The following is a 24310-nucleotide window of genomic DNA, read 5'->3' on the forward strand; positions in this document are numbered from 1 at the left end:
GGTAAAAAAATGCTGTATTCAGTGTATAAGACACACCCAAATTTTCAGCCTCTTTTTTGAGGGGGAAAAGGTGTGTCTTATACTCTGAAAAATACGGTAGTTGTTGCCAGAAGTCAGAGCAGAGACACAAACACAAAGGAGTGAGTGAATGAGTGTGTGTGAGAAGGAGGGGGGAGAAGAGAGACTAACAACATTGGATTGTTAATTTCAGTAGGGATTAGTATAACAAATTTCTTACAATCTTTTTGAATTTTTTTCCAGTTGTCAGATGATAAGCAAGCAGAATTTCAGTGGGCAACATCAAGTATCACACAGCACAGCAGAAACATAGTTCATGGTTCTTAAATCACAGAAAATTATAATAGCAATAGCAATAGCAGTTAGACTTATATACCACTTCATAGGGCTTTCAGGCCTCTCTAAGCGCTTTACAGAGTCAGCATATCGCCCCCACAGTCTGGGTCCTCATTTCACCCACCTCGGAAGGATGGAAGGCTGAGTCAACCTTGAGCCGGTGAGATTTGAACCACTGAACTGCTGATCTAGCAGTCAGCTGAAGTGGCCTGCAGTACTGCACTCTACCCACTGCGCCACCTCGGCTCAATTGATTTCTAGAGTTCAATCCAGAAAGCTAAAATATTTTAATCCTTTGTACGGTAATATTCTTGTACTGTAAAATAAAAATAATAATAATAAAAAAATAACACCAGCCATACATTCTATCAATATATGGTGGTTTTCACATGCTAGAGCTGAGCACTGATCGAAGATTTCTTATTTTGGGGAAACACTAGAGATCTTCATGACGAAACCATTGCTTGTATCTTAACGAAATATAGTCCCTGCAGTTTTTTTCAGTAGTGCCTCCATCCTAGGGGTGAGAGAAAGTGACTGGCCCAAGGTCACCAAGCTGACTTTGTGCTTATGGCAGGATTAGAACTATGGACTCCTGGTTTCTAACCTGATTCTAACCCTAACCCTCAACCACTACAAGAAACTGGCTCTCACTGTAAAGTACGTATATTTTAATAACAAAGGGCAGAAGTTGGAACTGCTATTCAAGGAAGGCAATGGTAAAACAGAACTTCAACATTATAGTTGGCAGAAGCATCATTTCTAATGAAAATTCTGGTCCAAAAAAGGGCTACATTACCCTACTCAGGGCAACCACTCAGATTAGTATTCAGCTGAAAAATCTAGTTCCTTAAAGACCAACTTTCTGTTCTGAAGAACACTCTATTGGCTTCTGAGCTGACAGGCAACTAAACAGGGTCAGCGGCAAAGAAAGTACTCAAGCAGAGCTCAGCAGAAGGCATCCAAGCATGTGAGATTTAAATAAAGGAGATTTATGGTCAAATTCCCGAACATCCATGAAATTCACTGAATATAACCCTTAGGAAGACAGCCCTCATTTCACTTGGTTTACAATGTTGTTCTGAAAATGAGAAGAAAGATGTGTGATAAATAAATTCTGCCCAGTTTCCCCTCCCTCAAGAAACACATAAATTCAGTCATACCAGATGTTTTTAAAGATTGCTATAAACCTATACAATAAAAACTGTTTTGGCATTCATCTTAATATATGTGGAAAGACATTTTAACATGGAATCACTATTGGCTGGACCATAATTAAAAAAACAACAACAGCAAATGTATAGTTTGTGATGGATCAAGTTGTATAGGATGCTAACCTATGCCTGCCTTGTGATCAATGTTCAATGAAGTTGAGAAGGGATTTATGAAAACTTTTATCTACAATTCACTTTCGGTGTTAAATGCAGGCCTTTCTCAAAGGGGCGTCTTTCTAAAGAATGCCTGAAGATGTAAAAGATCCGTGATAGCGAACCTATGGCACGCATGCCACAGGTGCCACGCGGAGTCATATCTGAGGACATGAGAGGCGTTGCCCTATATCAGCTGATTTCTGGCCTTCCAGAGGCCATTTTCACCCTCTCCAGGCTTCAGGAAAACCTGCGGAGCCTGTGGATGGTGAAAAACGGGCTCAACAGGCCTACTGGAAGTTAGGAAATGAACTGTTTTCACCATTATTTAAAGCACTTTATGGCATAGGGCCTGGATATTTCAAAGATCACTTTTACATAAAATCCAATGTGCAAAATGGTCCTTTCTGAGTTATTTGATCCACCCCAGTGGTGGGTTTCAAAAATTTTTGGAACCTCTTCTGTAGGTGTGGCCTGCTTTCCGGGTCCACTGGTGGAACCTCTTCTAACCGGTTCGGTAGATTTGACGAACCGGTTCTACCGAATAGGTGCGAACTGGTAGGAACCCACCTCTGATCCACCCCCACTTGGTTTAACCCAATGTTTCAAAAATAATAAAATAAAATTCATTTGAAAATATAGCTGATTTAGTATAGCAAAAATAAATTTTAAAATTGTTATAATTTTGGCATCTTTCGGATATGGTGGACTAACTGTCTGTGAGTAACAGAAACAGTACTCCGAACTTTTGGAAAGCACCTTGTTGGAAGACTCTGCTTTAAGGATTATTGTTTTAATTAACAGCTTTATCCATATAGCTTATTTTCCTTTAATTGTTTCTAGTTCAGCAGAACGGAAGCTTCAGGCATGAATTCTTCTATAATAGAAATAATCCATTTTATTTGTGGTGGAGGAAGGCATTTATGTATTACATTTAGGTAACTGTGTTTTTCTTTTCTTTCTTTTTTGTGAAACACTACTATTTTTCTATTTTTTAAAAAAAGGAAATGACCAATTAATTTCTTCTATAAGTTACACAAAAATATTAAAGTCAATTCATCATACTTATGACCCAGGAAGCAAAGGGAATGGCAGAACCTGAAAGAAGGATTAATTAATATTGCTGGAGATTTTTCATTAAAAGAATTTACTAATGAAAAATGTCTGTCAAAGATTTACAAAATGAAAAAAGACACTTGGGACTTATAAAGTGTTTATGAAGCACTGATAAAAACAAATATTTATAAGTATAAACACATTATGTTAGTTTTATTTCCACCGATGAACATTCAAATCCTAGTATGGAAACAATATTTAATGTGGTTTAGAGAAAGGACTTTAAGGCCTTGAAAATAACTTACTAGTCAAGTGTAATATAAAAAGTATAAAGTTCAAAAACAAAAATGAACAGCACAATGCTCTATAGGTTTGCTTGGAAAATTACCCTTAGGACTGCAGTCTAAAAAGAAAAAGAACAAATAGCAAATACTTCATCTTTTATGCAGGAAAATATTTCAACCACAGGTTCTTGGTGCTCTCTGAGCTTGGTTGTTGCATCTTGTTACCTAGTTTCGGTAATGAAACGTCTGTAAGAAAACAACTAAGCTTAGAAAGCACCAAGGACCCCTCATTTCAATCCTGAGCTACAAATATTCTCCCTTTAAAGATTTTGACTTTAAGATTTTCAATCCCGAGCTACAAATATTCTCCCTTTTAAGATTTTCTAAGCGGTCTGCAGGAAAATACATTTTATAGTTTTTTCCAGCATTTTGTCCACATCAGAATAAATCTTCAATTTCATTGCTAAATTCAGCAATATCAATGGCAATAATTATTATAAAACAAGCCAGCTAGTTTTACTAGCAACACAAAATGGCAATTCTGCAAAATATATGAAGCACAGTAGCAAAATACAGAAATGTGGATGAAACATGCAATTATGACAGATCATGCAGAAAAATGCCAAGGTAAAATAAATTTTAAAACCCATTGTTAATATTATTGAGTTCCCATGTTTGCAGGAGTCCCAATTAGACTTTCTTTTATTTAGACCAGTGCAATTGTTATACACATTGTCTGCAAGTTGAGGCACACTTCAATGGGCATTTTGACAGAATGTGGTAGTTTATAACCGGCAGTTCTGGCCATGTATAATATGTAACCTTAGGTCAGTTAAAATTAAACAATTTTGGTTTATTTGAGACAAGTGATTGAAGGAATGTTCAGGGGAAATCATATCTCTCTGCACTCCCATAATCCCCCCTTCGCTATAGTATTCTCTAAGGAGAAAAGCTTGCTCTCCAATTTATCTCTGTAGCTCACAAAGTAAATTAAAATTCCCAACTGGAAAAAAAAAACTTGAAGAAATTACAGATGAACTCTCAGACAATATAAAATACAGCAGCACCTAAGCCTATGGAATCTTATAAGCCCTATAAAAGTTGACAAAAAACAACTTGACATAAACATTCTTTGTCACCAGTGGATAAAAGAGATGATTTCATCAAATATCAATCTTGCAATCAAGCTCAAAACAAGACTTTCATGAGCTTCTTGATTTATACTTTAAATATACTTAAGTCAGTGCTATTACTTTTTAAAGCCCTAGAGACAGCTACCACTGTGGAATACGTTGACTATGAATTATTAGTCAACTGAAAACTGCCTTGTTCTCTACCTAAAAGCTACATTGACTGTCTTGTCTTTGTTTTCAAACAGTAGATTAGCAAACAAAGCATACATTCTAGCATATGCATGCTGCTATATTAGTAGCCCAAATAAAGGCTGTAGAAGTGCAATTAATGTGAAATAAATATTGCAAGAAAACTAATAATGCGTTGAGCGTTTTAATGCTTTAGAACTTCTGTTATCGGTATTGCAACCTGGTAGAGTTGACAATTTATATATTGACAATTTATAAATTGTCAATATATGAAGGGGACTCACTAGGATATAACCACTAGTGCCTCCAGTTAGAGTTGGGCAAAATTCCTGGACTGTAGTACAATCGAAGCATTTTAAATCATTAATCTCTATTTAGGTAAAATTATACCAAAGATATTTCTTAGTTGAGTCTGACTGAAAAATATTAAGAGCAAGATAATGGGGAAAAACTTAGAAAATGTATTATGTTGTGAACTTAAGACATGCCACTTTTATTATATGGCGTTTTATAGTTTTTAAACAAATAGATGACTTTGGGACCGAAGATGTTACGAAGAAAATGTTATATTTAAACTCTTCCCTTAAACTGCTTAAAGCACAGGATCCTTTTGTTTTCAAATGCATTGTTGTAGAGAACCAGAGCAATGAAACACTCAGATCAAAATATTAATATTTCTTTTTATGGTCCACGGCAATTAAAATATTTGCTTTCTTAACAGAAAAAAAATTGGTAGTTTCATGAATAATTTCTGTGTGTGTACTTTTATCCTTTATTATTCCCCAGTCTTCAAAAAATGAATTGCCAGATTATAACTGCAGCGCAAGTTTATTTGCTGTGGATGATCATATATTCTGAAATGCACATTCCCCTCTTTGTGAGAATAACCAATGTAGCTGTCAGAAATCTTGCAGCCTGTTTTTTCCCCATTACTGATTATTTTGTACAAGACATTGATCATTAAGCAATTCAATGTTTCTCTTTCCACGAGACAATAAAATATAAAGGAAGTTCTAAAATAATTACCATATTAATGTCAGAAATTAAACTTGGTTGCACTTTTAAAACTGAATAAAAAGTTTTCTACTTTTTTAATTTTCCACTGAAGAAAACAAAATTGTATTTATAAGCAGCTATGAAGTTGTGTTTCAACCATTCTTATCTGAACTTACTTAATTTTTCTGTTAATACTAGTTAGTAAAAATAGGTGCCAAACAATTATACCATAAATGTTTTATCTTATAAAAGCTGTTTTTTATTACTAGGTTCTCTTGTGATTTTTATACTCATTTGATGCTCAACGAGAATTAATTGTTACATTCCAAATTTGCAAATTAGCTTCAAAGTAAACAAACACTCCCCAAATATAATTCAGGAATTTCCAAAACACAGCAAATTAAATGCTCAGAAATGCTAGGAAACATGTTTGGAGATCTCCGAATTATGTTTCATAGCCAAATATCTTGATTCAGAATATGGAGATCTGATCTTATTCATTTATTTCATTATCAGTCCCTGCTTTTCTCCTAAGCTTAAGTGTAGTTCTCATACAGTTTGCTGAATTTAATATGACATCAAACATTTTTAATATTTGGGGAGAAAAAGACTTGAATGGCTTCTAAGAGAGGTCATATTTTCAAAACTTCTCACAAAGGCCTGCTGTAAATCTATTCTCAAGTCAGGGTTAAAAGAAGGCCCATTGCTTCTATACCTGATTCTATCATTCAAACTAAACAAAAGCACTATATTAAGAAGAAGCAACAGATATTTTAATAGTGGGATGTTAGGAAAAACTTTATAATGATTAAGTACACTACAGTATTACTATTGAATCAGTTACACAGGCAGCTGGAATTATTTTAAAATGAGTGCAGCTAATTCTACCAGAATAACATCAATGCAAAATATTCCCAGCATAGGTTTAAATTTTTTTCTCTTAAACTTGAAACATTTTTTTCCTGTTTCTTAAAATAGGAAATATACAATCATCCCTTGGATTGCAAAAACAGAAAGAATCCCATGATTGCAAATATTTGCACCAATAAATATGCTGAACATCTGTGCAGGACTGTAGCAAGACTGCAATCTTACCACCTACTCCTGGGCACGAGGGATTTGAGTGAATAAATAGAACTGTGAGAAGCCATGGGTTCCTAAAGTTGAAAACGAACACACACACACACACACACCATTTTCTAGGAGGAGGTCATTCATTTTAACATACAGTGGTATAATCCCATTAAAGACTAATAGAAAAAGAAATTATACAGGCTGCTATTTGGTGAGAATTAAATACAAATTAAGAGCAAACGCTGCCTGCGTTTTATTTTATTTTTAAAGAACCGCTGTACAATTTCCTTAATACTTGCACAATTTAGATGAACAATTTTCTTTCATTCACACAGTTTATTCTAAATATAAAACAAGACCCCCCCCCTTAAGCATTTTTCGTAACAAATTAAACATTTACGTTTTTTAGTGTGTAGGGAGGCTTAGCATTCACGCAGCTTCAAAACCGAAGTACAGCCTCAAGGGAAACCTCTCCGCTGACAAATTAATACCTTAGAGAATAGGCCTGAATGGTGGCAATGAACTCATTTGTTCCCACAGTAATGAAGAATGACTCTTTCTTTACCACATCTGTGACTGTTGCTATGGTGACCCAGACTTACCTCATTGCTTCTCGAAGGGCTCCACGCTCACCCACAGTCGTGTGCTTGATGTCATCAAAATTATTTTCCAGTTTCTCACACTTCTGCAACAATAATAGCAATAATAATAACATAAAGCAATATAATGCAAACAGAAGACTCTGCGTAAAAAGTAGCGTTTCCCAATCCAAAAAGAAAAGCGTTGGGCAAATCCCCCCATTCTAGTGGGCTAAATTGCCTGCATTCATTCTCAGTGCAAACATAGCTGATTATATTGATTACATATTCACACAAATTACTCATTTTTGCTTTTAATTGCATAGCAGTAATTAAAAATGACACTGTGAACTCAGCAACAAAGTACAGGTGAAATTTGTATGGTTGCCATGACAACCCTCTATCAACATTTTATAAGGGGGGGGGGTGAATAAAAATTTCTTCCTAATGTGTGTACATGTTTTTCTATATGTAAAACAGCCAAGGGAACACCATCGAATAGTTCTGCTAAACTACATATATGTACTATATGGAGAAGAAATATAATCAGCCATGCTTTAACATTATAGGAAAATGTTATACACAGATTACAGAATCCAAAATTTCTTATAGTACATATGAAAGTCCAAGCTTCATCAAACACAAACATCAACAAACTGTAGAAAACTGTAGAAAAAAAAAGAGAAAATACATTTCAATAATGGCTGCAATCCTAAGAGGATCAAATTAGTCTGCCTAGGACAGATGTGCTCAGAATATTTTCACGCTAGATCTTTGTGGCAAACCCACCAAAATTTTGCTTCATCTCCCTTGATTGTTAGGTTTTATTATAGCTTGAGTTAGAATTTAATGCAGTGGTGGGTTCCTACTAATTTGGACCAGTTCAGCCGAACCAGTAGCAATAGCAATAGCAGTTAGACTTATATACCGCTTCATAGGGCTTTCATCCCTCTCTAAGCGGTTTACAGAGTCAGCATATCGCTTCCAACAATCCGGGTCCTCATTTTACCCACCTCGGAAGGATGGAAGGCTGAGTCAACCTTGAGCCGGTGAGATTTGAACCGCCGAACTGCAGACTAGCAGTCAGCCGAAGTGGCCTGCAGTACAACACTCTAACCACTGCGCCACCTCGGCTCTTTTGGTAGTGGTTTGGCAACCTGGGTTGCTGGAACCGACAGCGACCCAGGCCTGCCACGCCACCGAACCTGTTCTCGGGGCAGCGCCATAGTGGCCACCATCTTGTTTTTGGCTTCTGCGCATGCACAGAACAATTTTAATTGCACTGTGCATGCGCGTGCAGCATGCATCAAGTGTGCGCATGCACAGCGCGCCCAAGAGCAACGCAGCAGTAGTGCGTGCCGGACCCCACCCCTGAGTTATAGTTAACATTTCAAATGTATTAAAGCCCTACAAGGGCACCACAAGTTATTATCTCTAAATGGGCTGCTGAAAGTAATAAAGTATTTACTAGTTGAGCCTTATTTGCAAGATTAATCTGAGTGATAGCAGCAATATCTCGGTCATCTAATGGGTTTGGAATTATTGTCATATCACAGCTGAAGACCTGTAGGGAGGTTCGACATATCTGCCACACAACCAACATTATGATCCACTAGTTGTTCTCAGGGGCACAAGTTGTGAGAAACCTCTGTGGTGGCTGATTCAGCATTTTTCCCAAGCAAATACAATTAATTCCAAACCACAACAGTTACAGAACCGCACCATGAAATCACCTACTCTAGACTCTTTCCTTCATCCCCAAACCAAAATGCAAGTACAGCCTGATCTTCTGTTAATAAACAAAACAGCAGAAATTTAAGGAGCCAAATTTAAGATGATTTTTCCCCCAACGATCTCCCTGGTGCTTTTTTTTTTTTTTTTTAAACAAATTCTAATAAATCCCCTTTTTTCACTATGATTCCTGCTCTGATTTCTAATTTGGTATTCTGTAGCTTCATCCTCTCTATTTTCTTGATCTTTTCCTTTCTCGCCAAGTGCTTCTTAAGAAAGATAAAAGGTGCATTTCGGGATTCCTTTTGATTGAGTTAGTTATGGACTCCAATCATCCGCAAGATATGATAAATTGTTAGTGGAGAAATGACCTGAGACTGTTCACAATGAAGCAATTCTGTAGTTGTGTTGTTTGAATTTAACACTTTAATACACCTCTTTAAAGAAGCCTTATTCACCCAGAGCAGCTAGGAGATTTCTGCAGTCCCTCCAGAACCAGAACAATCTTATAATTTTCTTTCTGAACAGGAACTGTTGTCAGCGTTCCAGACACCATGCAGAATTAAATCAGAGTCAAAGGCAAAACTATGCTTAAAGTTCCAATTTAATAAGACAGGTATGTTGGCATCGTGCTGTGGGATTCCAACTCTGGGAGTTACATCGGAATCCCACCCAGTTAAAAGTTCATGATCTTGTCCCCACACCCACAGTCCATCACATGGTCCAATCTTCTTCCACGCTGGCATCCGTGCCCAGCTTCTTCCGGTCAGGTGTACTGGTGCGGAGACAAAGAATGACCTTGCTTCTAGTAAAGAATGAAAAACAATACATTCCGCAGTCCTACTCCTTCTATTCCCCCCTCCCATTGACTATACTTAAAGAAACAGCATAATGAAATAAGAGAAAGTGTGGCAGGCCAACATTCTAAAAGGAATATAAATGCAGGCCTGACAACTGTCTTGAGTGAGTTCAGAAAAATTCCCTCTTCACTTCCCCTGGAAAGAGCCATAAATACAAAAGAACCAGTGGTGGGATTCAATTTTCTTTTATTACTGGTTCTGTGGGCGTGGCTTGGTGGGCATGGTATGGTTTGGTGAGCGTGGCAGGGGAAGGATATTGCAAAATCCATATTCCCCACCCGCACGTTCCAATGTGGGCAGGGCCAGCCTATTTGCCGTTTCTCCAAACTACTCAAAATTTCTGCTACCAGTTGTCCAGAACCTGTCAGAAATGGATGAATACCATCTCTGAAAAAAAAAAAACCGACTCAAGTGTATTCCACCCCATGAAGAGACACCAGTGAAACAGAGCCCCCCCATATAACTGCATCTACCTAGGATTTAAGTTTATGACAGTTTAAGCCTGTTGTCCCACATTAAGACCCTCATAGCCTCCAGGAGGACATCAGGCACATCACCAATCAGGCCTTGTTAGACCTCTTTCAGTGGCTTCATGACAATGCTAAATAGTGGGGAGGACCAAACTTGTGACACCTTCAAGGAGCAGCCACTGGTCCAACCTGTCCTCTCCCAGCACTACTAATAGGAACCCCCCTGCAATGGATGAAGTAGCATCACTTAACACCTATTGGTGGTACATTAGAATATCATGATTGACTGTATCGAAAGTTTTAAAGAGATGTAAAGGAACAAGGGTGGGTGAACCACCCTCATCTAAATCCCTATAACGATAATCTACCATAGCAAGCTAAAGGGAAAAGTTGGAGATCAAGTAATAATTTCTAATCTCTCTCAAGCCAGGAAGGTCCTCTTAAGGAGAAGGCACACTGTAGCCTCCTTCAAGGCTAGTAGTATTGTTCCTTCTCATAATTGAGGCATTATTAATCTCCCAGGTCAAGCAAACTACTACAATGCAAGGTAAGAACTGTTATGTTATTTTTGGGGGGAGAAAACAGAATGTTATGCAAAGCCGAGAAAAGGAGGAGGATATTATTAACCCAAAGGAATTAAAAGGGATGAGATAAGAAAAAGAAAACTAATTAAAACTAATTTATACCAACACGCCACTGAACATCTTGATACCTTCCAGTCCTTGGAAATTATTCTTTAATCACATCCATGGTTTGCTTCATTTTTCCCCCCTTTAAAGGTCTATACTCTTTTTCAGAATCTTATCAATTTATTTCTTCTTATATCTCATTCACTCTTCAGTCATATATTCATTCTAAAAGTTAATCTTTATTCAATCTCACTAAATGACCATCACAGCTCTGTGAACTTTTTTTCATATTGCTTACTCGCTTTTTTATTTAGGCCACAGTCATTTGGTAACGGGAGTTACAGAGAAATGTTGTTTTATTACAAAAGAAAGAATACTTACTGCTTTCCAATTTACAATCAACATTTCTACCCTGGCTCTACTATTTTTAGAGGCTTAATCTTCCAAACTGTTCTATGTTCCTCATTTACTTCAAGTCTCCAATCTAGTTCTATTTTATTATGCTTAACTACTTCCCATTCTTACCTCCCTACTTATTTTCGGTAACAGTCCAACATTCTCACATTTCTAATCTGCAATCTCTATACAATTTTGTATTTTAAATTTTAGCTGTACCCTAGTCCCCAATTTTTGATACTATCGACAACGACTCCTGCCTGCCTCTACTGTTGTCAGCTTTTTAATCTGAGTTCAACCATCCCGTTGTGGCTTTTGCCACGTTTGCTTCTGGTTCCACCTCTATTAGCATTTCCAGGTTTAGCTTCCTGGCATGAGGTCTCCTCTTTGGCCTGCTCCAGTTTGACCCTTTCTGATCTACTCTTGCTTGACACTTTAGAAGCCACACTCACGCTCGGTCCTTTTCTGTCACAGCTGTTTTTCAGACTAGAGGGTGAACTGCCTTCTGTCTCCTTAATGGGGTGATGACTGGGGTGATGAAGGCATGTCTAGATGTTGATTGTTGTAATTCAGACTCCTTGTCTGGTAATTACTTAGCATTCCCAAAGTGGAAGAGACTAATCATTTTCTCTCCCTTCCTTACACTTTTGGCTTAGACCTCTTTCTGGGACACAGAACAGAACAGAACACAACAGAACAGAACAGAATAGAATTCTTTGTTGGCCAAGTGTGATTGGACACACAAGGAATTTGTCTTTGGTGCATATGCTCTCAAGTGTACATAAAAAGACAAGATACCTTCGTCAAGAATCGTAAGGTACAACACTTAATGATAGTCATAGGGCACAAATAAGCAATCAGGAAACAATCAGTATCAATATAAAACATAACGATACAAGTCACAAAGTTACAGTCATGCAGTCCTAAGTGGGAGGAGATGGGTGATAGGAAGGATGAGAAAACTAATGGTAATAGTAATGCAGCCTTAGTGAATGGTTTGAAAGTGGTGAGGAAATTATTTGTTTACCAGAGTGATGGTGTTTGGGGAAAAAACTATTCCTGTATCTAGTTTTCTTGGTGGGCAATGCTCTACAGAGTCGTTTTGAGGGTAGGAGTTGAAACAATTTATGTCCAGGATGTGAGTGGTTTATAAATATTTTCACGGCCCTCTTTTTAACTCATGCAGTGTACAGGTCCTCAATGGAAGGCAGGTTGGTAGTAATTGTTTTTCCTGAGGTTCTAATTATCCTCCGAAGTCTGTGTCTCTCTTGTTGGATTGCAGAACCAAACCAGACAGTTATAGAGGTGCAGATGACAGACTCAATATTTCCTCTGTAGAACTGAATCAGCAGCTCTTTGGACAGTTTGGGTTTCCTAAGTTGGGAACCATTCTTGGTTGTGCTTTTTTGATGACGATTTTTGATGTTAGGTGTCCATTTTAGGTTTAGAAGCTCAAGAGGTTCTGGTACCCTGACATTTCCAAAGTATTCATACAAAGTATTCAAATTTAGGAAATATATGATTGGGCTTCTGCCGCCATTAAGATCTCCCCCCATCAAAGCTTCTTTCTTATATTTGCCTAAACTTTTCTCTTCTCCACTTTTTTTTAAACAATAGCACAGGTCTCCACCCTGATTGCTGCAAGTTCTTTTTTCTACATGTTCCAGCTTGGTCCTGCCTGCCTTCCAGGTCATTTCTCTAGTTTGTTTCTTCCACCTGGTCCTGTTGCTCCTGTTGAACCAAGCTCTCCTACATGGTATCTGACTCCTTCCTGTTTTTTCAAGGAGACAGCTGCAAAAAATTGTAAGGGTGAGATCTGTCAGTCTATTCCAGTCTATGTTCATAGACTGGAATAGACATGGTAACAGGTCAGCCAATGGGGACTGTTTGGATACTGAAACATAATATTTGTTTGTACGGGGCCATAAGAGACAGTTTTGGAGTCTGAACATGGCTTACTTGCTGAACTGTATATAAAAGTTGATTTGGCCTCTGTAACTTATCAACCTCAAGACTGGATTACTGTAACGCACTCTACATGGGGCTGCCCCTGAAGAGTGTTCAAAGACTACAGCTGGTCCAGAATGCAGCCACACGAGCGATAATGGGTGTACCTAGATACACCCATGTTACACCTATCCTCCGTGAGCTGCACTGGCTCCCCATTGGTCTCCGGACCCGCTTCAAGTTGCTCGTCGTTACTTTTAAAGCCCTACATGGTATAGGACCTGGCTACCTGAGAGACCGCCTCCTGCCATTCACCTCCCAACGACCAATAAGATCGCACAGGTTGGGCCTCCTCCGGGCGCTGTCGACCGGACAATGCCGGCTGGCGGCTCCCTGAGGGAGGGCCTTCTCTGTAGCTGCACCGGCCCTGTGGAACAAGTTACCTACAGAGATCCGGACCCTTACCACTCTCCCGGCCTTCTGTAAAGCAACCAAGACCTGGCTGTTCTGGAGGCCTGGGGCTGTTGATTAATATCCAGCCCCACTTGATTGAATGGATGATGTATTAATTTTTAATAATTGTATCTTTAAAAAATTTTAAATGCTTTTATTTTTGCTGTGAGCCGCCCAGAGTCCCAAGGGAGTGGGCGGCATACAAATCTTATTAAAGTAAAGTAAAGTAACCTCTGTACAATATTAGCCTCTGTATCTCTCTACTCTATAATGAGTTGCTTCTATGAATATTGCTTCGGTGTTTTTGATATTGTATGCTGAATTCTGCTGTATGGTATTGTACATAAAGAAGTTTCTTATATATAATTGAATCCTGCTGAAGTTCGTTTACTTGTGTCCTTGCTGGATGTGCTGCTGTAACAAAAACTCTGACAAGACCTTTGTTAGCCATCTTGAAAAAAAGAGAGATAGCAAAAGCATGATCAGTTTCACCTCTACAATTCTCTATTCTTCATCACTTATGCATAGGTCAAATGAGAATACAGGTAGTCCTTGACTTACAACAGTTCATTTAGTGACTGTTCAAAGTTACAATGGCACTGGAAAAAGTGACTTATGAACATTTTTCACACTAATGACCTGTTCTGACTCCCGCTTCCTCGCTCGTTCCCAGACGACAGTCAGACAGACTTAAAAGGAAATAACTTTATCAGTCCTGGCTCACGCTGGCTGCGAGCCCAAAAATAAACATAAATAAAATCTCTGGCAAAAAGGTTACACAGCAGAATACAAAAACAAAGAGCTCTTACAGCAAAACCTGGTTTACAGACAGAAAGCAAATCACTTCTCCAAGTGTTTCTTTGAATCAGGGTTACAGAACGCAAATCACTTATCCAAGTGCCTCTCACAAACAAACCATGACCGATGAACCATGAACCATGAACAAACGATGAACGTTGACTTCTGCAACCAGGGCGTGGCACCATCCATCCTTTTATCTCCAGAAGATGACACTAACGAGCCCCAGCTGCATTGTTATTCCTGCATCCTGACTCAACTCACAGCAAACTTCTGCTGAGTTATAACAATGACCATTGCAGCATCCCTATGGTCAGGTGATTTACATTCAGATGCTTGACAACTGATTCACATTTATCATGGTTGCACGGTCCTGGAATTAGGTAATCCTCTTTTGTGACCTTCTTGCAAGCAAAATCAATGGGGAAAGCAGAATCATTCAACAACCGTGTTACTAATTTAAGAACTGCAGTGATTCATTTAATAAATATGGTGAGATAAGTTGTAAAAAATTCACTTAACAAATGTCTCACTTAACAAGATAAATTATGGGCTCAATTGTGGTTGTAAGTTGAGGACTATTTGTGTAATGGTTAAAGGATTGATTGACTTATCCATCCATCCATCCATCCAATATATGGCTGCCCAACTCTGGTTGACTCACAGTAACCATCAAACCAATTAAAAAATGTTGCGCTAAAAATAATTCATTGTCACAAATTCCTTGAATGACTATGACTATTATTTCTTCTTAACCAAATTTTATTCACAGGGATATTGCTTTGGGGAAAAATAGAAGGATGAAATATTGAATATGTCTATCTTGAAATCTTGAATCTAGATATCTAATAAATAAAAGAATAATTATGCAATTGTTCAATCAGCTATTTTTATACACCGCTGATTCAGATATACATTTTTAGATTTGTATTTCCCATTGCATAATTCAATCTACCTAACATTCACTGAAAATTATAACACACGTGCATTTACATCTCCACATACATTCTCTATATATGTGTACATTAAACTACTAAGGCAACATCAGTGCTAAAGATGGCATTGTATTTTTTCTCATGCATTATTTACTTAGTTTTGAAAACATATTGCTCTTACCATATTTAGTAACCACATATCACCTGCATAGTGACAAAATACTGTATAATTTGTGTACATTAAATCAACAAATGTGAAACAAACTTTATTTTTCAAAGTCGTACAGTTTTTAATCACTTTGTAAAACATTTATCACATCTACACGCTCTCTATTGGAAAAAAAAGTATGCTAACTTTCACAAATGTGGTTAAATTTTCTGAACATCTTCCTAGGTACTTACAAATTAACCCCCATATCATTTTTCCATTCATTCTTACTACCTTTTCCTTTATACAGTGAAATAATAACATCTTCCCAACTACCTGACACAAAGTCTTTGCACACATTAGACAAGGAACAAAACAACTCTAGAAACAAATAGATCGATATTTTAAAACTTCTTCAGCTATATCTTCCACAACAGGAATCTTAAAACTTTTCATCATTCTTGCAGTATTTATATCTATCTTTTTGGCCTTATTGTTCATAGACATTTATACTCAGAACATGTTCCAATTCTGTTTTTTGACATATGATTCTGAATCCCATACAGATCTTTAAAACATTCTGTTTAGGATTCTCTAGTTTCTTCCAAAATAATTTTATCACTTTAATTTTTAATGCCATATAAAATAGATACTTGCTAAGTCATCTTCAAGCACTTCCAAAACATTTTTATCATTTCATCAAAATTGTTCTCCATCCCCTTTGACTAATTAAATCTTAAATGACTCTTTGTTCTTTGATTGTATTACATAAATACATTATATTACATTACATACAGTGAGGGAAATCAGACTTAGATAAGAGTTGTTTACTGCAACTATGAATCTCATTATTGTGCACTAATGTAGAAGCTCAGGAAAAACAAATGAAGCAGAAGTTCCACAGAGATAAATCCAAAATCTAGTTTTCAGGATGTTTGTCATGCCTCTTTTTTTCTACAAGCTTCATTGTTTTTTTAATTATTATTTTACTTCCTTTATTGAATTGAATTGAATTTTATTATTTGTATGCCGCCCTTCTCCGGGAGGGACTCAGGGTGGCGAACAACTCAAAAGGGGGAAAAGGGGAACATAGAACAAAATACAAGTAATTAAAATAACCAAGAATCACACAACCATACAAGTCAAGAGGGGAGGGGAACTCATCAACCCCAGGCCTGCCGGCAAAGCCAGGTTTTGACGGCTTTTCGGAAGGCCTGGAGAGAGGTGATGGTCCAAATCCCTGCGGGGAGTTCGTTCCAGAGGGCCGGAGCTGCCACAGAGAAGGCCCTTCCCCGGGTAGTAGCCAGATGGCATTGGCTGGTAGACGGAACCCGGAGGAGTTCAACCCTGTGTGATCTAATGGGTCTTTGGGAGATAATTGGTAGCAGGTGGTCTCTCAAGTATGTTTCTGCCTATGTGAGGATCATTCCTGACTTAGGCTCTAACTCAAATAACTCAGCCTTCTGTTGTGCTTCTGCAACAGGTAGTGTCAAACTCAAGGTGCTTAAATCTCGTCCATCGGGCTGGCCTGGAAATAGCAAAGACTGTGGTGCCTCTGGCAGCCAAAATAGGGCATAGGGGTGGGTGGGACACACGTCTTTTCAGCTTGGATAGCCTCCTGCAGTACTCTACCAGGCAAAACGGGGCATATGCACCACCACCCCGCATCCTGTTTTGGCTGGCAAAGTGCTGCAGGAGGCTGACCAGGCTGAAAATGTTGTGTTGGGGTTCTGTGAAGGCCCCCCACATGCCCCATTTTGTCTGGAAGGGTGCTGCAGGAGGTGTCCATCCTGTCTCCCCCCCCCCGCCAGCTCTCCCATGGAGAACTACAATGCTGATCCAGTCCTCAAAAAAATCCAGTTTGACACCCCTGATCTGTGTAGGGGAGCACAGGGGGGTCACAGATGCATGCACAGAGGGAAGAGGCGTGGGGGTATTGCATGTGCATTGCATTATGGGTGTGGGCATATGCACATGCGCTATCACTCAGGCACGCTTTCGGAATGCGAGGACAAAAAGATTAGCCATCACTGAACTAGGACATCTAAGTAGTGCACTGCTGCACTCATGATACATAAATAAATATTCCAAGGTACAAAGCCAAATATTTACAACAGTCAGTGTGTTAACACCAGCAATATTTTCAAAGTTAGCAGTTAAATTTAATTTTAAAAGCTAAGTAGCTTTAATTCTTACGGAGATGTTTTGGGTTGTTTGTTTTCTCTTTATTTATTTTTTATTAACCAAATAGAGTCCCTTCAGGCAATTGTAATTTTTAAGTACAACTAGAAAAAAAAGCAACTGTATTTTTACTATCAAGAATGGAAAGGGGGAACTCAATGAGGATTTTGACTTTAGCTGCCCAAAAATATTAACCAGTTTTCGTTGTCATGGAGAAGAGGCAAAGTTAGTTGCTACTTGGTCTTGAGCAGCCTATTCTAATATTCTAAACTCACCAGAGGTGGGTTCCTACCAGTTCGCACCTATTCAGTAGAACCGGTTCTGTATACCTCGATGATCTTTTGTATAACATTAGGCTGCAAGCAGTACTAAGATAATATATGATGATATAGCATGAATGCATGAAACTCTATTAATTTTTAAGTAGGCTTTCTTGAGTTTAGTGTAGACCAGAGGTGGGTTCCTGCCAGTTTGCACCAGTTCGGTAGAACCGGTTCGTCAAATCTACCGAACTGGTTAGAAGAGGTTCCACCAGTGGACCCAGAAAGCAGGCCACACCTACAGAAGAGGTTCCAAAAAATTTTGAAACCCACCACTGGTCCTTGGATATGATTATTCTACACTATCATGCTCCTATTTAGAAAACTCAGTGCCTCTGTGAAAGGTAAGGGTGACTACTGCGTTTGTGATGCAATCAGAACATTGCGTGTGTTGAAGTTGTTTTAACGCAAACCAAAGATGCCTTTTAAAAAACAAGTTTACATCATATTCTTATGCATGCCAGTGCTATGTGTGAGGTAATTTAAGGTGGTTCTGACAAGTGTCGTCGGCATCTTCATATCCGGTCACATGGGCAGCAAGCCTCTCCCATAAAGGAGGCCACACCCACAGAGTAGGTTCGAACAATTTTTGAAACCCACCACTGAAACTCACTTAATGATGAAAGTTTACTTAGATGACATCTATTTATCAGGGTGGTGGTGGTGGTGTTTTTTTTTTAGCAAAAAAGGACATTCAAAATCTGCCAAACCCTACCGGTTGAAAGTAGTAAAACATCTCCACAACTATTAAATAAGCAATTAAGAAATATGCAACGGATGTGTCTTATTTCTAATCTCTTATTTACCTTTTATTATTCTTTATAATATTTAGACTTATGGTCCACTATGAGTGCTAAGTGTGTTCTGTTGAGAAAAACCTAATGCTTATGTATTTACATAATGTCACCCTCTCTGCCAATCCTGCATCCATTTCCTAATGAAACCCTCAGTCTTGCTATTGTGAAATTATGACAGATAGCTCAATTCTTTAAAAGACAAACATGAATGAAAAATAATTACCCAAGCTTCCTTATATCACTTTATTAAAAAGGCCTTATCAACTTGTCCAGCTAACGTCAAAATTAGCTTGTTATAATTTTTCAGATAATGCTACAGACATTTTAATACACACTATTAAACATCAGGCTACACTACTGACACTGCTAAGACATAATTACCAAATCAGCAAAGAATATTTCAATCCAGCCTATGTAAGCAGTTCTTTCCTTTCATCTTTTTTTTTCAAGGAATTTAGAAGGCAATTTTTAAAAACTAAACTGCACATTAATTCTGTCCCATGTTTAATCTGATACGTTTTATACTATTCATTGATAATATAAAATTCATTCTTTGTAATGGGACAAGAAAAGAATAGTCATCCTTCTGTATCCTTTGCAGATAGAATACAAGCCTGTTTCCACGGAACAATATTAAATTGCTTAAAGGCACACATAGGTATAGAGACATTGTACAATTAATGAAGTTATGAATAGATACATGGATTGTTTAAAAAATTATTGAAGGGAAAACGTCTCTAGAAAATACCATTCAAAAGTGTTTTCAACTAAAACACTTTACATAACATTTGTATGTTAAAAAACATGCAATTCTAATGTAATGAGTAATAGTGCCAAATACAAATATAAAGCCTTGAGTACGACTACATGATCAATGCAAAGAATTTGAAAGCATATTGATGGGACCGCGAGCAATCAACTACAATGCTGATCTTGCACAATAAGCCTCCTTTACTAAGTAATACAATTAGAAAATACAAACTATAAGAATAAAACGAAAAATGTAGAAAAAAGGAAGTACCATATTTTTCGGAGTATAAAATGCACCGGAGTATAAGACACACCAAGATTTTGAAGAGGTGAACTTTTTAAAAAAGTTTTTGCACTCTGCAGACCTCCCAAAAACTATCCTTTTTTTGCAAAAACAGGTTCGTTTTTTGTCAAAAAAAGGGGGCATGCATAGCCTTTAGGAGGCTTATAGAGTGCTCCTGGAGGCTGGGGGTCAAAAAACCGGCCTGTTTTTCATTCATTTTTGCCCTCCCCAGCTCCCAGGAGCACTCCGGAAGCCTCCTAAAGGCTATGCATGGCCATTTTTGCAAAGGGGGCAGGGTTTTGGGAGGCAAAAAATGCTGCATTCAGTGTATAAGACGCACCCAGATTTTCAGCCTCTTTTTTGAGGGAAGAAGGTGCATCTTATACTCCGAAAAATATGGTATATCATATTTTTCGGAGTATAAAAGGAGTTTAAACACTTTTAGTAACTTAACACCATCTCTTAAAATACCACAAACACTCTTTTCATCTTATACCTCATTTCTTAACGTCAAACAAAATCCAACAGCTTCATTATTCATTCCTTATTAGAAAAAAATACATTTAAGGGTTATCAGAAGTAACTATATATCTATTTCCACATTGATCAAACAAATCAATCCTTTATTCTTTCCCTATAGTTTCAACAATCATAGTTTTAATTACTTCAAATAACATCATAGAAGTTGATTTGCTTTCATTTTTTTTCTGTTCCATCTCAGAGAACTAGTCAGAGAACCCTTCAAGACTTTAACAGATCTCTTTTTTACATAATACAGGTTATACAAATCACTCTTCTGGTTTAGTACAAATCATTTTCAATTTTATCCAGTATACTTTGTTCTTCTTCAGTGATAACATTACATGTGTCTATGATATGAGATTAATTTTTGAGTCCATTGTTCAAAAACATTCTTCAAAACATCCAATGTTAAAGTATCTTTTTTCCATTCTTTGTTAGCAAGTCAAATTTAAATATTCTCCTTTAACTGTAATCTTTATTTTCTTCTAATTCTCTTTGGTGTCCAATATTCAAAGTTCCATCCTATCATGATGTTTTTTCACAGAACTCAAACATCCTAATTTTCCCAAAAGAAAATTTTTTGTAACTAATTTTAAATTTGTATTCCAAATCCATCTGGATCCTTAGTCCAGTTTAACTTTTCAAAACCCACACTCTAAACAGCCTCTTGCTGTTTATTAAAAAAAAATAAGTCTTTGAAGTCATATTTAAAATTTATTTCTTTAAGGAGAAGGAAATTGACCCAGTGAATGCAATAAAAAGTTGCTGTTCTGAAGGAGGTTAATATTTCCAAAGCAGTAAAAAATCATTCCAAAGGTGATTAAGTAATGAGATTTGTCTACCTTTCTACTCATAAAAGGCTGCATTACAACTGTGATCGTAAAAGATATCCCAACTGTTTGAGTCATAAGCAGAGCACAAAACCTTGGTTCATAAGGGAGCCGAGGTGGCGCAGTGGTTAGGGTGCAGTACTGCAGGCCACTTCAGCTGACCGTTATCTGAAGTTCAGCGGTTCAAATCTCACCGGCTCAAGGTTGACTCAGCCTTCCATCCTTCCGAGGTGGGTGAAATGAGGACCCAGACTGTGGGGGCAATTTGCTGACTCAATTTGCTAAAAATCTGTAAACGGCTTAGAGTGGGCTGAAAGCCCTAAGAAGCGGTATATAACTCTAATAAATAAATAAATGAGGTCTAGTAATGAAGAACCGCTGTTCAGAATGTGCATGGGCAATCTCCCAATCTCTTCTTCTTTGAGATATTTCACCGACTTGCAGTGGTGGGTTTCAAAAAAAATTGGAACCTCTTCTGTAGCTGTGGCCTGCTTTCCGGGTCCACTGGTGGAACCTCTTCTAACCAGTTCAGTAGATTTGATGAACCGGTTCTACCGAATAGGTGCGAACTGGTAGGAACCCACCTCTGCCGACTAGGCTCCAGGATGCAACCACCGATCTCCAACATAAACACTAACCATCTAAGATCAGAGATACTTGAGTGGTGCTCACTCAAGTATCTCTGATCTTTAGAATCTGGATTATATATTCACTCCTGCAAAGAAGGCATTTACAAATCTGATAGTAGGCATAATTGTGAGGAGAATAAGTAACCTTTTGCTTGAAAAATCATGATAAAAGTTTAAAAGAATACACACAGGAAAAGCCCATTTCACTTTACTATTTCTCTGTCTTCTTTGAAATAACATCTAAAGCAATTTTTTTTCATGAAATTAAAATAGAACTAATAGGCAAAGATGCACGACAAATCTGAATAGCAGATTTGAAGAGCTGTCTAATCAACATCCAGATAAAAGAAATGGATCCAAAAGAATTTTTAATCATTGGCAGATTGAACAAGGGACACAAGACCCTGTTAATTCATAATCCCCACTGGGTGAGTTGCACAAATTATATATCAAAATTTTGGGTAGGTAATCTGCAGTTAAATTCACAGTACACCGGTGAAAACTTAAATAATGCAAGTCCTAACCGAGGACCTAGGAATTATTAAGGTAGTGTCTGAGAATAAAGGCAATTCCAAGCAAGATATCTTTTTTTTTTTGTAAAATTAGAATCTCCAAGTCTGATAAATTCAAATTTTTCAAATATCAAGGGCGTCATTTAGATATTGCTCCAAGGACTCTTCATTGATATGACAGTGGATTTCTTTTTCCATAAGCATTCAGCTGTGATCTGAAAGTCCTAGTATTTTGTAATTGTTTTCCAATTTAGTTTCCTCAATCCTTGCATCATCTGATATAGCAACATCAATGAACCAAATTTGTTGGTTCATTGTGTGTTATGTCAGGCAAGTTATAAACAAGATGCCTATCTGTTTGGATCTTAAAATCAAATAAGATCTTAACTCTTATCGTTTTACAAAAGCTTCTCAACTTGGTAGTCCCAGTAGTTTTTACTACATTAAAATCCAAACTTCTGCCAAAGTTTCCAATGAATAATTCCAGCAACTCGGTCATGACATTGCTTGTGGCTAGTTTAGAAATTTTGCTTCAGCCACTGAACAAATGGTCAATTGTTTCATTCTTTTCACTACAAATGCAGCATTTGTTAAATTTTCACCTTTATGCAATTAATTGGCAAATCTTGTTTTTACGTCATTAAAACATTAGGTCACATTTGGAATACTGCATACAGTTTTGGTCGCCACGATGTAGAAAAGATGTGGAGATTCTAGAAAGAGTGCGGAGAAAAGCAACAAAGAGGATTAGGGGACTGGAGACTAAAACATATGAAGAACGGTTGCAGGAACTGGGTATGTCTAGTTTAATGAAAAGAAGGAGTAGGGGAGATACATGTTAACAGTGTTCCAATATCTCAGGGGTTACCACAAAGAAGAGGGGGTCAAGCTATTCTCCAAAGCACCCGAGGGTAGGGCAAGAAGCAATGGGTGAAAACTAATCAAGGAGAGAAGCAACCTAGAACTAAGGAGAAATTGCCTGACAGAACAATTAAACAGTTGAGGGGAACCTTTACCTTTATTCACAACAATGTGAAGTCACATCTGCCAGTTAGCCGGTGTTGGTTTTCATGTGCTTAATATCTTAGTTTAAAACCAACTTCTTATCCTGGGTTGTGTGGAAATAATTAACCACAATTCTTGGTTCAGATACCAAGAGAATCCAGAATCTTCAAAATGATATTCATAGGAACCCATAGGAACCCTTACAGTTTACTGCTTCCCAGTAGAAGCAATAAATAAATATTTATGGTATTATAAGCATAGCTTAAGTTATGGAGGAGGAGCAATATTCAACCCTAAGTCATACATTTATCATGTTGATTTTGGCTCTGTGATACTTTTATCCAAGAAGATAAAAAGAAATTAATTCCAAATTTTGGGCATCAATTAAAAAGAAAATGAAAGTCGGAGCACTGAGGGTGGGCATGCATTTCTGGTGGCTTTCTGCCAAATTATTTCCTATGGGTCCCGAAAAGGTCTAAAAGTTTTTACTGTGATGAACTAATTATACTGTATTTGCATCTTATCTCTATTAACAGTTGTGTAATGCTGTATGATACCAAGCCAAACAACTCAACAGGGTTATGATAGCAAATCAAATGTAAAAGGACACAATTACAAAGTCAGAATTACGAAGGAAACTGTGGTCTGCTAATATAGGACACCGTACTAGAATTTGGTAATGAGAATTAAATGCATAAAAACATTTTATAGATCGGTGAATATATCTGAATATATACAGATAATTATTGTGATGTGCAAAAATGCAGTGTTAAAAATAGTATATATTTCATTATTGTATAAAAGTTTTGTAACTAAAATAGTATTAATTATATAAAACAGTATTATATGCTTCAACTATGGAATGAAGAATTAGAATATCCCATTTGGGGAGAATCAATGGATTTAACAGGATTAAGAAACCTGAAAAATAATTTAAACCATCAAAAAATATTTTCTCATGCTATTGGACCTTTAAAAGAAAAACAAGTGGACACTAGATTTTTTTTATGTTGCTACTGTAATATAAAAATGTTACTTACTGTAAGAAATGTGTTTTTTTAACTAACTCATATGACCTGTCTT

General features: G+C 37.4%; 1 protein-coding gene across 1 annotated transcript in view; it reads right to left on the minus strand.

Moving 5' to 3' along the window:
* The window catches only part of DPYD (dihydropyrimidine dehydrogenase), a 628457-nt gene that overhangs the window by 528866 nt on the left and 75281 nt on the right, over window positions 1-24310 (minus strand). Inside the window, 1 exon segment of the mRNA XM_032217710.1 lies at window positions 7056-7138. Coding sequence (XP_032073601.1) covers window positions 7056-7138 — 83 coding nt within the window.

The sequence above is a fragment of the Thamnophis elegans genome, chromosome 5 (genome assembly GCF_009769535.1).
Source record: "Thamnophis elegans isolate rThaEle1 chromosome 5, rThaEle1.pri, whole genome shotgun sequence".
In the NCBI taxonomy this organism is placed as follows: domain Eukaryota; kingdom Metazoa; phylum Chordata; class Lepidosauria; order Squamata; family Colubridae; genus Thamnophis; species Thamnophis elegans.